The following is a 16066-nucleotide window of genomic DNA, read 5'->3' on the forward strand; positions in this document are numbered from 1 at the left end:
CTTCACTCGAAGACATAGGTTTTTGTTTAGGCATCACTTCAGTCATTCTGACTGGTTCTCTTGGACCCCACTTAACAGTACGGTGGTTCCTATGACTCAACACAAAAGAAAAAGAACTACGAAAGATCTAAGTCTTCGAGCTCCATAGGCTTCATGTGGTGTCTTCTCTTGTCATAGTCTTCAATGTGAATATTTTCATTTACCACCGTTGACTTCAATGTCTTCATACATTTTTAGGGGTCCTCTCTGGTAGGAAAACCGAATCAATGAGGGACTTCTACCTGTGTTATCCTGCAATTCTCACAAACACATTAGTCCCTCAACTAGGTTTGTCGTCAATACTCCAAAACCAACTAGGGGTGGCACTAGATGCACTTACACTATGCCCTTTTTGGTGTCTCGCTGCCAAAGGGGGAGAGAGTGTAGGGATTTGCTTCTTGTGTCGTGCTTTGAGTCGTCTTGTGTTTTCTTGTGTGTTCCTTCTTTGGTTTGGTTTGGTGTGAGACCTAAGTCCTATTCATATGGTGTAAGACATATGCTCCCTATCGCTACCTTATTACTTATGTCATTTCAGAGTACTGTAGTTTATTGTGAGATGCATGCTTGTCCTGTTTACTCACTTCTCTCATATATTTTGTGCTTAGTATTGTTGGACTATAAAATATAGGGGGAGTGTTAATCCGAATGTGTGTGTCGTGCCTTCTCTAGGTGCACACATTCTGGGGGAGCCCGTCTATATTTTGTAGTTCTTAGTTTTCTTCGTTTCATCTCTTTTCCTTGCGCAAATCCCTAGTTGTCATTAATCCACCAAAAAGGGGGAGATTGTTACGGCATATCTCTCTCAAGGTAGTTTTGGTGATTGATGACAACATGTTTGCGGACTAATCTTGTGCGTTGAATTATTCATAGATTCTCCCCTGGCACGAGACGCTTTCTTCCTCTCGGAGTGTATTTCAAGATGGTGTAGCTCTTTCGTTTCTTTCTCGGTGGACTAGTTGCGTAGACGGCACCGTACTATCAAGAGGGGGTCCGCTGGGGTTTTGCTTGGGTGGAATCATCACATACACATCAGCTTCTCACCCTCCGAGCTTTTCCTGTCCATTGAAGAGATCTCTCCTATCTTCCTTGTTCTGTCTAGGTCTAAGCGGCAGTACCGCGCACCCAGCGGTAGTACCGCTGAGAAGCCACAAGCGGCAGTACCGCTTCGCAGCGGTAGTACTGCCGTGGCTCCACAACAGTAGTACCGCTAGGGGCCTGGCACCTCCGCCTGGTCCTCAGCTTCCTTGAGAGATCCCTTCTCCCTCTCTCTCGCGCCCCAGCGGTAGTACCGCATTGCCTGCGGTACTACGGCCGAAGGGTCACAAGCGGCAGTACCGCTCCACAGCGGTACTACCGCCCTTGACCCCTCTGCCATAGTACCGCTGGGTAGTATGGCTCCTACCGCCTCGATTCGAGAGGTCTTTTTCTCGTGTCGGGTTTTGCGGCACTAGTCACGGTTGTAGTGGCGGTAGTACCGTTCCAGGAGCGGTAGTACCGCCCTACCACCACGGTAGTACCGCATTTGGGTCCGTTTCCTACTAAGTCTCCTCAGCGCGGCAGTACCGCTGGTTGGTGCGGCAGTACCGTCGCCTGGCGGTAGTACCGCTGGTTGGTGCGGCAGTACCGTCGCCTGGCGGTAGTACCACCCCCTCTCAGCGGTAGTACCACCCTGTGCGGGGCTGGTTGGTGGGGGGCAACGGGATTGTTGCCCCCACTATAAAAGGGAGTCCCCTTCCTCCTTCTCACCTACCTCTTCCTCCTCCAAGATCCATTCATTGCTCAAGCTCCATTAAATACTCCAAGCTTCATTTCCGCCCGATCTATCTCTCTAGCCAATCAAATTTGTTGATTTGCTCGGGAGTGGTTGAGAAGGCCCCGATCTACACTTCCACCAAGGGATTTTTGATTCCCCCACTCATCCCTAGCGGATCTTGTTACTCTTGGGTGTTTGAGCATCCTAGACGGTTGAGGTCACCTTGGAGCCATATTCCATTGTGGTGAAGCTTCGTGGTCTTGTTGGGAGCCTCCGATTAAGTTGTGGAGATTGCCCCAACCTTGTTTGTAAAGGTTCGGTCGCCGCCTTCAAGGCCACCAATAGTGGAATCACGGCATCTCGCATTGTGTGAGGGCGTGAGGAGAATACGGTGGCCCTAGTGGCTTCTTGGGGAGCATTGTGCCTCCACACCGCTCCAACGGAGACGTACTTCCCCTCAAAAGGAAGGAACTTCGGTAACACATCCTCGTCTCCACCGGATCCACTCTTGGTTATCTCTTACCTTTACTTGTGCAAGCTCTCTATTGTTTCTACCCTTGCTTGCTTGTATGCTTGTTGTTATTGCATCATATAGGTTGCCCACCTAGTTGCACATCTAGACAACCTACTTTGATGCAAAGTTTAATTTGGTAAGGAAAAGCTAAAAATTGGTAGTTGCCTATTCACCCCCCTCTAGTCAACCATATCGATCCTTTCAAAGATGATCTTTTCACTTATTTATTTATGCGCCCCCAGATGCTTTTTCCCGCGTCTTTTTCGCAGAAGGGGCATGCACTTTAGGGCATGCCTCCCAGGGAAAGGAACCCCTAACGGAACTATTTTCCCTGGAAGATGTTTCTTACTAACCATGTAATATAACATAACTAATCGGGCACTTGTCTATTCATGCACTAATGACCCCTACGCCTGGTCTCCATGCATTCCCCGGTTCTTATATAACCGCATGGGAATTCGGACACACTTCGGACCGTCAGGTCCCGAGGCTGAAGCGAAAAGGTCGGCCATGACAAACGATCTACAATCCGGCTAGAAGGCATTATAAATGTCAATTAAATTACATAGTCATTCTGACTGATTGTATTCCTCTTCAATACCATCTAACAGGCTGTCTAATTTACAGTCCTGTTGGGAATACTTTGCGGCCAATTCTACTTGGCCGTATACTAAGCTTACAACGATCTCCTTCCCATCGGGCCCCACAGGACCGACCTCGGCCATGTGGTTGGGGTCAGCCTTTGTGTACCGCGTCTTCACCATGGCCCAGGCCTCCCTAGCGCCTTGACGGCAGGCCGATATCTTCCACAATCGGAAGCGCCGTCGTGCTCCCTTTAGCTTCTCCGCAAGCTCTCCAAAACCTTCGGGCATGGAGATGGATGGCCACAAGGCCTGGGCGACGCCTTGCATCGCCTGCCGAACTCGCTCGAGCAGTTGCGAGAGCTCGGGAAAAAGGTCACCCGTAGAACCGGGCATCTCCTCTGCAGGACGACCTGTTAGCACACCTACAGACATTACTCTGTTAGTCGACTTCCCCGCCGAACTTTTTTTCAAAGGTTCGTTCAAGCACTTACTAAATATGCCGCGCCGAAGCCGCTGATTCTCCTTAACGGAGTCTGACAGCTGGGCACGAACATCTTTCAGGTCGACGCCCAGCTTGGTGTTGGCATCTTAGAGATCGTTCTTCTCCCGCCTCACCTTTGTCAGCACCTTCTCACCAGCCTTCAGCTGGCATAGGAGTTGTTGCCTTTCCGGATTCAATCCGGCGCCATCTGCAATTTCATTTGTCAGATTCACACCCATGACGTGCTTCGCAAAATACTTATCTTTCGAAGCGTATATTACTAGAGGGGGTCTCCTTGGGCTCCCCTGCCGCGGCTAGTGCGGCCTCAAGTTGGGCTTTGCACTCTTCCAGCTCCTGGGACAGTAGGGAATTCTTTTCTGTAAGAACTTGCATAACAAATGATCCTTAAATCATTTATTCTAACTGTTTCAAGTCTCGGGGGCTATTGGTATATATATATATATAATTACCAAAATTTTCTTACCCGTATGTCTTTTACATATTGCTCCGTGGCTCTGGCTAGACCATTTTGAGCGGCACGGAGGTACGCATCTCCCGAATTGAAGGCATCTAATGCCTCTTGGGAGAAACAAGCGTCGCGAAGAATTGCCCGGCGACGCCTGTGGTTCATGGCACTCTCCACCTCAGAGTTGGTGGCAGACAACCTGTCCACATCCTCTGTCGGAGGAGCGTCCGGTGCACGCCTTGTGTTCGCCTCCGCCTCCGGACCAGGCTTTGGAGCCTGGCTGGTGGAGGCGCGATTGGCAGCCTCTCCGGATATAGTCTGGCGAGATATCTTTGTCCTGAAGAGAGCACGAGTGTTAATATGCCTTGAAGGTATAACACCTGAGATGAGGGGGCGCGCCATACCTTTGCGCTGACGCCTCGGTCCGGACTGCACCTCTTTTCTGCCCACGGGGCCCTGCGGCACCCCGTTGGCTTATCGCTGCAGGTTCGGCCTCCCGTCTCAAAAACCTCCCCTGCAAAGCTCGGTTGTAATCAGGAAACTGAAAACACGAGAGGGCGGATCCCTATTCGGGGTACTGGGACTTCGATCTCAGTTACCTGGGAGGCCGGGATTAGCCCTGGGTAATCGGCCGTAATGGCCAGCAAGGCGTTGTCCTTGCTCAATTGATGGAACACTCCATCAATCAGCTCCACAGATAAGTTCGGATCCTCTTGAGAGGCCGGGTCGAGGGACCGTCCTAGGTCCTCGGGTTGTGGAGGAGGGCTGTTTATTTCTTTAACAGCCTGGCGCAGTTCCTGCGTTGAAGTCGTTAGAATGAATATTTAACAATGGGAATATAAAACGGATGGGCAAGTAAATGTGACCGCTTACCCAGCTTGGGGGATTGTACATAGAAAATCCACCCTGTGGGTCGACGCGAAGAAATTCCTCCTCTTCTCCCTTGTACAAAGCGGACAAGGTCTTTGTTAGAGCCGCAACCAAATCCGGCCCCTTACAGCCGTAGCGGGTGGCGTCGTCCTCCCCGTTGAAGTCCCACATGGGGTGGCCTCTATACTGTAGCGGCTGCACCCCTCGCATGATGCATGCGGCCATGACCCAGATCATGGTCAGTCCAGAATGAGCTAACAATCTTATCCGGCCCATCAGGTAAAGAACGTCCTTGTCACTTTCCCTCTGAGGGCTCCGTGGACGCCAACTTAGGCGCTTCTTTAGTGGAGCATTGTCGAACTCATGGAGGCCGATCCGGACAGGATCCGGCAGCGGGACGTCCTCTATGTAAAACCATTCCGAAGGCCAGTCCTCGGACGCCTTCTTTGGGGTTCCGGATAGATATCCGATCCCGGCGATGCGCCACACTTCGGCTCCGCCCACTTGATATATTGACCCCTTCTGAGAACGGGGCACAAGGCAGAATAGCTCTTTCCATAGCCCGAAATGAGCCTCAACACCCAAAAACAGCTCGCAGAGGGCTACGAAGCCCGCGATATGCAATACGGAGGCAGGCATAAGATTGTGTAGCTGGAGGCCATAGAACTCCAGGAGCCCCCGGAGAAACAGATGGATTGGAAATCCGAGCCCTCTAAATAAGGGACAAGGCATACCCGCTCTCCTTTGGAGGGATTAGGGACACTCTCCGCTTGCTCTCCACCGTTATAGATGGCAAGACCGGCTCGAACCGGGACCATATAGGCCGGGGGGAGAAATCCCTTGGTCTGGAGCGTCACTAGCTCGCTATGCAGGATGGAGCATCTCTCCCCATATCCAGGCTGAGGGCTGGAAGGGCGAAAGGAGGAGTTGCGACGGCTGGCCATGGTGGAATGGACCTTTGTCGGATGCGCTCTGATGAACACTCGCGAAGGGGAGAAGGTGTGGTTTGAATCTAAATCCTCATCCCCTTAAATGGGCGGCTCATTTACGCGGCTAGGGGTGTGGATGTAAAAACGCTCAGACTTTTCATATTCGTTTGACACGTGGGAGATGGCCATTATTGGGCGTAGAAGCCAAGGAGCGCAACATTTACAAGAAATCAGACTTTATTCAACAGGTACACGGAATTTGGAGGAGAACCCGCCTTGCAATGCCGAAGACAATCTGCGCGCCGGACTCATCGTCATTGAAGCCTGATTCGGGGGCTACTGAGGGAGTCCTGGATTAGGGGGTGTTCGGATAGCCGGACTATACCTTCAGCCGGACTCCTGAACTATGAAGATACAAGATTGAAGACTTCGTCCCGTGTCCGGAAGGGGCTTTCCTTGGCGTGGAAGGCAAGCTTGGCGATACGGATAGGTAGATCTCCTACCATTGTAACCGACTCTATGTAACCCTCACCCTCTCCGGTGTCTATATAAACCGGAGGGTTTTAGTCCGTAGGACACAACAATCATACCATAGGCTAGCTTCTAGGGTTTAGCCTCTCCGATCTCGTGGTAGATCTACTCTTGTACTACCCATATCATCAATATTAATCAAGCAGGACGTAGGGTTTTACCTCCATCAAGAGGGCCCGAACCTGGGTAAAACTTCGTGTCCCTTGCCTCCTGTTACCATCCGGCCTAGACGCACAGATCTGGACCCCTACCCGAGATCCGCCGGTTTTGACACCGACAGCGGCGATCCCTCCGGCGCAAGGCAAGGATGGTGGTGTGGCAGCAACCAACGCGTTCCGGTGTCAAGCAGAGGAGGAGGAGGGGGGGTGCTTCACCCAGGCATTCTGGCGCCAAGCGGAGGGGGCCGGCGGCACAATGCTCCCTCCAGTGCTAGAGGAGGAGGGTGGCGGGGTGGTCGCCCTGGTCGGCTCGGGTGGCTCCGACAACACATCTTCAATCTTCTCCTCTCCGGCGACGGCTAGGCCGACGAATGTCATTTCAAATGGGGTAGCACCGTTGGATGCGCTGCGCGTGTCCGTGTGTCCGTTTGGCGACCCAAGCGAACACAAAAAAGGATTATTTTGTGTTGGTTTGGGTCTCTTGGTTGGAGTTGCCCTAATGTTGTGACTGACTGGTTAATTTTCCAGCAGACGTAGAAGACATAGAGAGCTACAGTACAAACGCAAAGTGCGGAGCACGAGCGTACCGAAAGAGCCCTAGCAGTAGCTTCCGTTGCGATCGGGCAGTACGCGCGTACGTACGTGCTCCATCAATCCGCCAACTGGAGTAGATGCAAAGCGATGAATACTCCGCCCGCCCGTCCGTCCATCCGTCCGTCGTGGCCTGGCGTCAGTGATCAATCAACGCCGGGCGTCAGGGCGGGGGTTAAATGCGGACGTGCGCGCGGCATGATTCCGAACTGGCCCGATCCCGGCAAGAATAATGAGCGCACTGTGCACCACTAATACTCCTACTACTCTAGTATCCGGCCTCTGGCCGTAGCGAGGACGCACGCACCCGCCGTTCACGTGGGCGACGTCGACGCGCACGGGCGCGGCCGCCGGAGGTCGCCACGACGCGCCAGTGGATCCGCCTCCGCCACCTGACACCGCTTTATTTACTCCCTAGGCTCCCACTCTGCCGAGTTTTAAAAAAGGTCAGAGCTAGGCGATCTCCCCGTGGCCACACGATCGGCACCGCTTCGGATCCTCTCTCGCTGTCCCGGCTCTTATTTCTAGCCAGGAGCTCTGCGGCGGTGCTCGGCCTCTGAGCTCTGCGTGCCCGCCAGCGCCCATATCGGTGTGCGTATGAAATCTGCAGGCTGCAGCGCCCGCGGTGGACGAAATTAAATCACAGAATAAACTGTCCGTAAAACTATTCCACACAGCTAACTTTTTTATGTGACGCCCGACATCAAGACGTCACATTACAATGTACAACATCTCACAGATAACAGATAGACGCTACACGCCTAGCCAGCGTTGCATCCCAGACTGCCTAAAAATTGCTAAGTCATTGAGCAGAGCCTAAGAGCTAGGCGCTGCACTGTATAGTGTGGCGCCTAGCTCTCAGGCACTGTACTAGTGGTTGCACTATAAAATGAAACAACCACTAGTGCAACGCCTAGAAACTAGCTCTCAGGCGCTGCACACTGACTTAGTAATTTTCGGATCACACGGGTGCGACGCTGGCCAGGCGTGTAGCGCCTACCTGTGAGGTTGCACGGTGTAGTGTTGCGCCTTCGTGTCAAGCGTCACACAAAAAGGTCAACCTTGTGAAATAGTTTCACGGACAGTTCATTCTATAATTTGATTTCGTCCATAGGTCAAATTTGTCAATTTTGCCGCCCGCGGTAGGAATTATTTGTCCCCATGCACTCTTTTGGTTCATTGCCGTCAGCGCCGGCGCGCTCTGCCAGCCGCTGCAAAACGAGATTATTGGGTTTCTTGGATTTGTTTTGGAGATAAGTTTCTTTGATCGTGTTTTGTGATAGGGATTAACTGAAACCATCAAGCGGAAGTTGTCAAGTTGGGCACGATGATGGCATGATGCAGCATCTGGGTGCAGGGCATGAAGTTAATGGCCGGTGTGGATGAGCAGCAGGGTTCATGACAAACGCACGCACTGATAATGAATTCTCAATAGTAGAGAAGTTTACACTTTGCAGAAGCAGGTATTGATAAAATCAGTAGCATTAAATGGTTACCACGCCGCTGGACCCCCATCCTGACCCACGTTTAACCGCAGCATTTTGGGGCAGAACTAACATAAATCAACTTGGGCCGGACTGGTACTCCACTCCCTCTTGGCATCAATATAGTGCTATAGTGAACTTGTGAGGTGAAAACCGTTGCTAAACTGTGATACCAGTCCGCCAGAGTTACCCGCAGTTAAAAGAAACTGTAATGCGCACTACCCACTCGTTGGTAGGAGGAACACAGCGTCAGCTTCTCGCTCATGTGGCCGTTGAATCCAACGAAAATGCCAGTCTCACACACGTGCATTATGTCTAAACAAGCAAAGCTAGGAAGCAAACGCATAAGATTCCCAGTTACAAACACACAACGCATAACAAAGAGTGGAAGAGAAGAGAAAGAAATCAACGACACCTAGCCAGACTGCGCCACTAACTATAGTGGTAGCAGCGCAATTCTTGGCGCCTCGCCACATGCTCGGCACCGCACAACACGGGAAACTATACTAGCTAGTAGCTACGACGACGACGTCCGACCGACACAAACCACAGTTCAGCGCGTGCACGGCCTGCGGTCATATCATATGTCCACGGCGATGTCGGCCGTGGTGGCGGCCGGGGGTGCCGCGGCGGGCGGAGCGGCGGTGGGGGCGTCGGCCGAGGCTGCGCCAGCGCCGGCGCCGGCGGCCATGGCGACCAGCATCTGGCGGAGGCCGCGCGCGTACTCGAGCAGGCGGTCGATGGAGGGGATGGTCTCCCTCACCTCGTCCTGCGCCTCGAAGTCGCGCAGCCAGGCGTGGAAGAGCGGGAACGCCTCGGCGTCCACCAGCTGCACGCCGGTGACCTCCTCGAAGACGGCCAGCCAGTAGGAGCCGCAGCCCAGGACGACGTCCAGGAAGCCGACCTCGTCGCCGCCGAAGAAGCGCCGGCCCTTGAACGCCCCCTCCCGCAGCTCCGCCTCGATCAGCACCAGGTTCTCGTGCACGTGCCGCACCGCCGCCTCCTGCTCCTCCCCCGTGGACGCGAACACCGCCCCCACCGCCGGCCCAAGCTGCATTCCACAGAAACAGGTCAGCCATGTTCCACGGGCGTCAGAGAATCATCACGAGCACCGCGTGCGCGTGTATGCATACCTTGTCGTCGCCGAAGTGGCACCAGAAGCGAGCGACGGCGCGGTCGAAGGCGTCGGCGGGGAGGAGCTGGCGGGAGGCCGGGAAGGCGTCGTCGAGGTACTGGAGGATGATGACGGACTCGGCGAGGGAGCGGCCGTCGTGGACGAGCACGGGGACCTTCTTGTAGACGGGGTTGAGGCGCAGCAGCGCGTCGCTCTTATTGCCGAGGTCCTCCTCCGCGTACTCGAAGGCGAGCCCCTTGAGCCGCATGGCCAGCTGCACGCGGTGCGTGTACGAGCTCGCCCACGACCCGAACAGCTTCAGCTGCAGCTGCGCCGCCGCGCCAGCGTCAACGTTCTCCGCCGCCTTCTCCATGGCCGGCTACGTGAAAGTAAGGAAGGAAGGACTCCGGTCGATCTTAGGATGCTCGGATGATGTTTGTATTGTTGCTTGCAGTGGAGTGGAGTGGAGTGAGATTCTTTTTGGTGTGTGGCTTGGAGCTAGGGTGGGAGAGGGTTTATATAGAGCGGGAGGGTGGTAGGTGGGCCCCACACGTAAGTGAGGTGGTCGGGTGGGCCCGGGATGTCAGCTGGATGGGGTTTAGCGCGCCGGAGAAGGACGGTGTGTGTGGGTGGAGACGGCGAGGGGCGGTGGGCCGGGGAGGCTTCCCCGGCAAGGTACACAGAGCGGTGCTGGCTGGCTCGTAGTCGTCGTCGACTTTCTACTCACTGAGAAGTGTGAACCTGCTTACTGCTTAGTAATTACAGTGCTTTACTTTTACTGTAGTGATTTGTTTATCCGGTCGGTGAAAAGAAGTTGTCACGGGGAGGATCATGGCGAGCTGGACCAGCGGTGCGACAGTCACAACAGAGAAGTCTCCGCTAGCTTTTGCCTCGCAGCTCTGGTGGATTTGCGTCTGCATTACCGAGTCAAAAGCAGGCGCGTTGATCGAGAGCTCTCGACTTGCTCCCCAATACTGCTCGCTGGCTTGCGGCACAATCCGGCCAGGTCGGTAGTCTGGCCTCCGTGGAGAGAATGGTGGGGAGAGTTGAACTTTCACGGCGTGATGATCACTGTGCAATGCACTGCATCAAGATGGTGAAATATGAGAGATGATAGTGTAGACAAAGCCAGCAGGTCGTGAGAAAGCCTGGTCAAAGCGTGTTTACATAAGATAAGAAAACCCGAGCCTTGGTCGATGCGCCCTGGCTAATACTATGTTTGCGACCAAACCGGAAAGGGATCTCGCGGTGCGTTTGACTGAAGACCACCTGCGCTCTAGAACTAGCCCGGCCGGCCGGCAAGAAGCATTTATTGTCCCGCCGGGATGCATCTCTACCGTCGTTCGTACTTCGTAGTCACAGTTCTCTTCTGTTTAACCAAAAAAAAAATTGTAACCCGACGCGCCATGCTTTTGCCGATGGTTTCATTGTGCGAGGACTGTGCGTACACAGCGCGGAGGGGACCTGACCTGACCGTGGCATGGGCGATGGCAAAAGAGAAGGAAGGAGGCGACCGGGGCGGGGCTGTGGATGGTGAAAGGCAGCAACAGCAGCCGGGGCAAGACGGCACGACCAAAAGTCCCCCGTTCCTTGGAAGCGTTTCCATCAGCTGCTGCTGCTGTGCTGCCGACGCTGTGCGCGCGCGCTGTCGCGCTTTTCTCGCGTGTCGTGGGCTCGGGCTCGTGCCACGCTCTGGCCTAATTTCCATGTACTACATTTCTCACAGCGCCACCATCAATGAGGCTGCACTATACCGGTCTGCTTGCTGGTGGTGCACGGCGGTTTATCCGGCCGGCATGCGTCCCTGTCCACGACAAGAACACTATCACCCTGGCTATTCGCAAACAGTCTTGCCGACTGAGACTTCAATGCTATATCCGTGAAATCTATGCATTGAGATTCGTGCAATTCTTCTTTTTTCTTTTTCTCTCTAGCATGTTATGTCACTTGACCGAGACTTGGTTAAATCTCAGTCGACTGAGATCTAGCCACATTCATTCGCAAAAGCAAGGAATAAATGCAGAGGAGATGAGATTTGAACGGACTCAATATGGCGGAGGACTTTAGATATACGATTCGCTGCCGGTTCATCTGTGTCCGGTGAACAGTAAAATAAAAAATGAGCAGAAAATTGTGAAAGATCTAAGTTGTTTTTGGATGCAAGATGTTTCAGTGCGCCGGGTGCATGCAAAATTTCATGGGTAAATGACATTAAAGAGGCTCGTGGCAAAAAGGACAAAATAAGCACTGAAAATTGTTGTTTTCAAAAGTTTCTCACAAGTCTGAATTTCGTCTTTTTTGCTGAGAGCTAATAAAATGTCCAAACTCCATGAAATTTGGCACGGACTTCACGGACATGAGCATCTTGCATCATTTTCTTTTACTATTTCTAACGGACTTCACGGACATGAGCATTTTGCATCATTTTTTTTACTATCTCTAATGATTTTATTGTTCACTCGTGGGTGTAGATGTACCCGAGAGCCGAGAGCCGAGATGCCGCTTCCAGAGGGTTCCCTTGAGTTTTTCATCGTCGGCACCCATTTTAGTGTTAGTCCATGGTTTTCTATGGATTTCACGACCGACGTGAACTCGTACATTTTTTACCAGTCACTTGGTTTTCTATGCTAATGAAATTCTGCAAATCTTAAAACCACATTCGACATACGGGGCATGAAAAAAAATGATTGAGGATAAATAATGTCAACATAAGGTGAGTTGCTTCACATATTTTTGTAGAATAAGAAAAGAAAGCAACAACTTATTTGTTCTTCCATACAAATTTGTCCTCGTGAATCCGTGATCAAGCTGAGCTAATAAGGTAAGCGGTGCGTTTCTCCTGATAAATTTTTGCCACTTAAGATTGTCAGAGTTAGGTTAACTGTACCTGAAACATAAGGGGCAAGATGCCATAGAAAGGAGAGCGTGCTAGAGAAGAAATTCACACCACGACACAAAATCTAGCCCTCTCTTCTCTCTCCCTCTCTCTCTCTCTCAAACACACACATTGACAAGTATTTCCTTCGTCCCGAATTAATTACCATAGAAATGAATAAAAATTTCTGTATCTAGAACTAACAATATGTCCAAATACATTCATTTTGAAAAATAATTTGTGACGAAGGGTAATTTTATTTTGTTGTGCTTCTCCCCATCTTGACGTCGGTGTGCACGCTGGTAGGAGAAAGCAGCCGTCCTAAACAACATCCCTCGAGAAGTTGTTGCATAATCTGAGAGTGAGAGACGATAAGATTTTGGGGCAGCATCTCAGCGTGATTTCTCGTGTAATCGAATACTTCATCTATGGTAACTTCTCTGATCAGCTATTAAGCTACCACCATTTCACCAATCAGGTCAGGCTCGACTAGAACCACCTTCCACACACACACACACACGCACGCACACACGCACACACACACATGCACGCGCACACAAACGCACATATAAGAGACGGATCAAGGAGAGGACGTCACCTTGAATTCTATAACATGAATCTTGAAGCCACCCAAGACACAATATTTGAAGTCTGTTTGAGATTGCTTTGTTTTCTAAAATTCATCTCCGTTTCAGAAAACACAAGCCAAACGAGATAGCTTAATGATATGCGGCTTCGTAAAAAAACTACAATTAGGGGTACAACTTTTAGTTTTTTATAAAAAAAATTCACTGGATGCTTCAATAAGCTCTAGAAACTGGAGTTGAGGAAATTTACCTATCATTATCACAAGTAAGTGGATACCCCTTTTCCTAACAGAATTTTGCCACTTAAGATTGTAGGAGTTAGGTTAACTATACCTGAAACATAAGGGGCAAGATGCCATAAAAAGGGGAGCGTGCTAGAGGAGAAACTCACACCACGACACAAAATCTAGCCCTCTCTTCTCTCTTACACAAAGAAACTCATTGACAAGTATTTCCTCCGTCCCGATTAATTATCGTAGAAATAAATAGAAATTTATGTATCTAGAATTAAAAATATATCCATATACATCCAGCTTTACAAATAATTTGTGACGAAGGGTAATTTTATTTTGTTGCGCTTCTTCCCACCTTGACGTTGGTGTGCACACTAGTACTCCCTCCATTCCAAAATATAGTGCGCCCACACTTTTCGAGGTCCAACTTTGATCATAAATTTAACCAACGAGACCAACTGCAGCGGGAGAAAAATTATATAATTGAAAACTTCTTTCGAATACGAATTCACTGATATAATTTTTGCCCCCGTCACAATCGGTCTTGGTATTTAAATTTACGGTTAAATTTGAAATACGTGGATAGAGAAAGCACTACATTGTGAAATGAAGGGAGTATGAAAAAGCAGCCCTCGTAAACAATATCCCTTGAGAAGTTATTGAATCGACTGAGAGTGAGCGACAATAAGATTTTGGGGCAACATCTCAGCGTGATTTCTCGTGTGATCGAATACTTCATCTATGGTAACTTCTCCGATCAGCTATTAAGCTACCACCACTTCACTGATCAGGCCAGACTCGGTTACGACCACCCTCCAGACACACGCGCGTGCAGATGCACACGCACACAAGCGCGCACGCGCGCGTGCACACACACACACACAAGAGACGGATCAAGGACATGACATCACCTTGAATTCTATCACATGAATCTCAAAGCCACTCAAGACACAATATTAAAACACCTTGTACCTTTTCTTTATTGATGAAAGCACGGTACTGCCAACAGATAACGATAAACTACATGGATGCGACTAGATCTCAGTCCAGTAAATCTTAGCAAGTTGCCGAACATATAAAAAAAGGAAAATGTTTAAAAGAGAATTTTGCATGGATCTCCGTTCGATGTATGATCTCATGAATAAAACATCGACAGGGACTTGGTTAAGTCTCCATCAACTGAGATTTAGCAATCTCGAAACTACAAAGGTACAATGGACTCTAGTTTGAATGAAAAGATACTCCAAAATCAAATTGGAAAGGCCATTCCTTGCAGAGAAAGATATTCAACCCCATGTCCATCTGCCATCGCCCATTGGTGCGCCTCATCCAAGTTGAAGCAGTTGATCCATTTTTCAGAAAGATGTTGATGGGAGTTGGCGAGCACTCTTGAAATAAGTTTTCGCCCCGCTTTATAGATAAAGCAACAATCGAACAAAGTACATGGTCAAATGATACGATGTGGTGAAGTGGCCCTCTTACCAAGCTGATCCCAAGATAATCGGATCACGCACATTACACTACCGGAATATAACACAGGACGATATGCAAACAACGCCAGACTACTCCCTAATACACCTAAGCTCTACGGTAACGCCCCCAGGAGGGAGAATGGCGCAAAGAGTCGTCGCTGCTAAGTCCGCAATGGACAAGGTCTTCACCCGGAACCTGAACACGAAGATGGTCACCTCGACGACCTCTTCAAGAAGATAGTGGCGCCCACGGGTGTCACCTCGTCGGTGCCAATGCGCAGGGCTTTCCTCCGGTAGCTCCCGCATGTCGGTACGGGGTCTTCAGGAGAGCGAGACGAGTACAAATCCTAGATCCGGATCGAGGCGCCACCACTGTCAGAGACAAAGATCGCACTCGAGCCACCCGTCACTATGCATCTCGCTGCCCACACGACCAAGAGATATAGTCACCACCGCCGTCATGGTGCTCACAGGAGAGCAAACCATGCAGACCGCTTTCCAGGGCTGCCGCCCCGGCATCCATGCCACGAGACATCGCCAACCACCAAATTCACAACATAGACCGTGATAGGAGAAGCCCAGCATCAGTCCCCGAGCCCGGGTCGGCGCCGCCATTGTAGGGGCGCCCACGCGTGCGACCCGCTTTAATCTCGCTGGACCAGGGGGTATGACCCAATGATTGCCGACGGCCATCATCAAGCCCACAGCTCAGATGACGCCAAATCCACGACCTTTAGCGTCGATCCAACAATCAACCAGCGTTGTATCGACCACCACTGCCACAATCCTTCACTAACGCCATAACGTGCATACGCCCCGCAATCCACCCGCAACCTCCAGCATTGGACTGACCGGAGACGACCTAGAGCCGAGAAGCTCATGCGAGGAGCAACTAACCCCCGGCTGGAGGATCATGTCAAACTCCCGCACCGGTGGCCAGTCCATAACGCCGGCCCACTACCAGCCATCACACTCGGGAAAGGTGGGTGTTGCCCCATATCTCTACTCCTATAAAAATCATAGTTGGTGATGATGGTGTGCCTGCCATCTATCATTTTTGACCGTATGATCTACATCCGAGGCATAGGAGCAACTCCACTTCACGTTTACAAAGAAACCCCTCATTCTCTTCCTCCATCTCCATCTAGTCCCGCCTTATCCACTCAGCCAAGCAATCGACCCTTCTGCAAAAAAGTGGAATCGAAGTGGCAGCGGCCGCTGCCGCTCTGCACACCACCAGCGTCGTCCGCTCCCAACTACTCTCTGCCCCAGCAACCTAACCGCCCACACCCACATCCACCTTCCTCCCCATCATCTCTTCCTCCCCCTAGCTCGTCTCCTACAATGCCGACATCGACAAGTACGCCACCGACGACGTCCATTCG

At 51.2% G+C, this 16066-nt stretch overlaps 1 protein-coding gene across 1 annotated transcript; it reads right to left on the reverse strand.

Moving 5' to 3' along the window:
• Positions 1-8730: 8730 nt before the first annotated feature.
• LOC125521805 (glutathione transferase GST 23) lies at positions 8731-10007 on the reverse strand. Its single transcript, XM_048686898.2, has 2 exons — positions 9534-10007; positions 8731-9451 (listed from the first exon to the last, which is right to left on the reverse strand). Exons 1-2 carry the CDS (start codon positions 9885-9887, stop codon positions 8981-8983), a joined length of 825 nt encoding a protein of 274 aa, XP_048542855.1. The 5' UTR covers positions 9888-10007; the 3' UTR covers positions 8731-8980.
• Between the last annotated feature and the right edge of the window lie 6059 nt (positions 10008-16066).

This window comes from Triticum urartu, chromosome 1A (genome assembly GCF_056163025.1).
Source record: "Triticum urartu cultivar PI428250 chromosome 1A, HENAU_Tu73, whole genome shotgun sequence".
Classification (NCBI taxonomy): domain Eukaryota; kingdom Viridiplantae; phylum Streptophyta; class Magnoliopsida; order Poales; family Poaceae; genus Triticum; species Triticum urartu.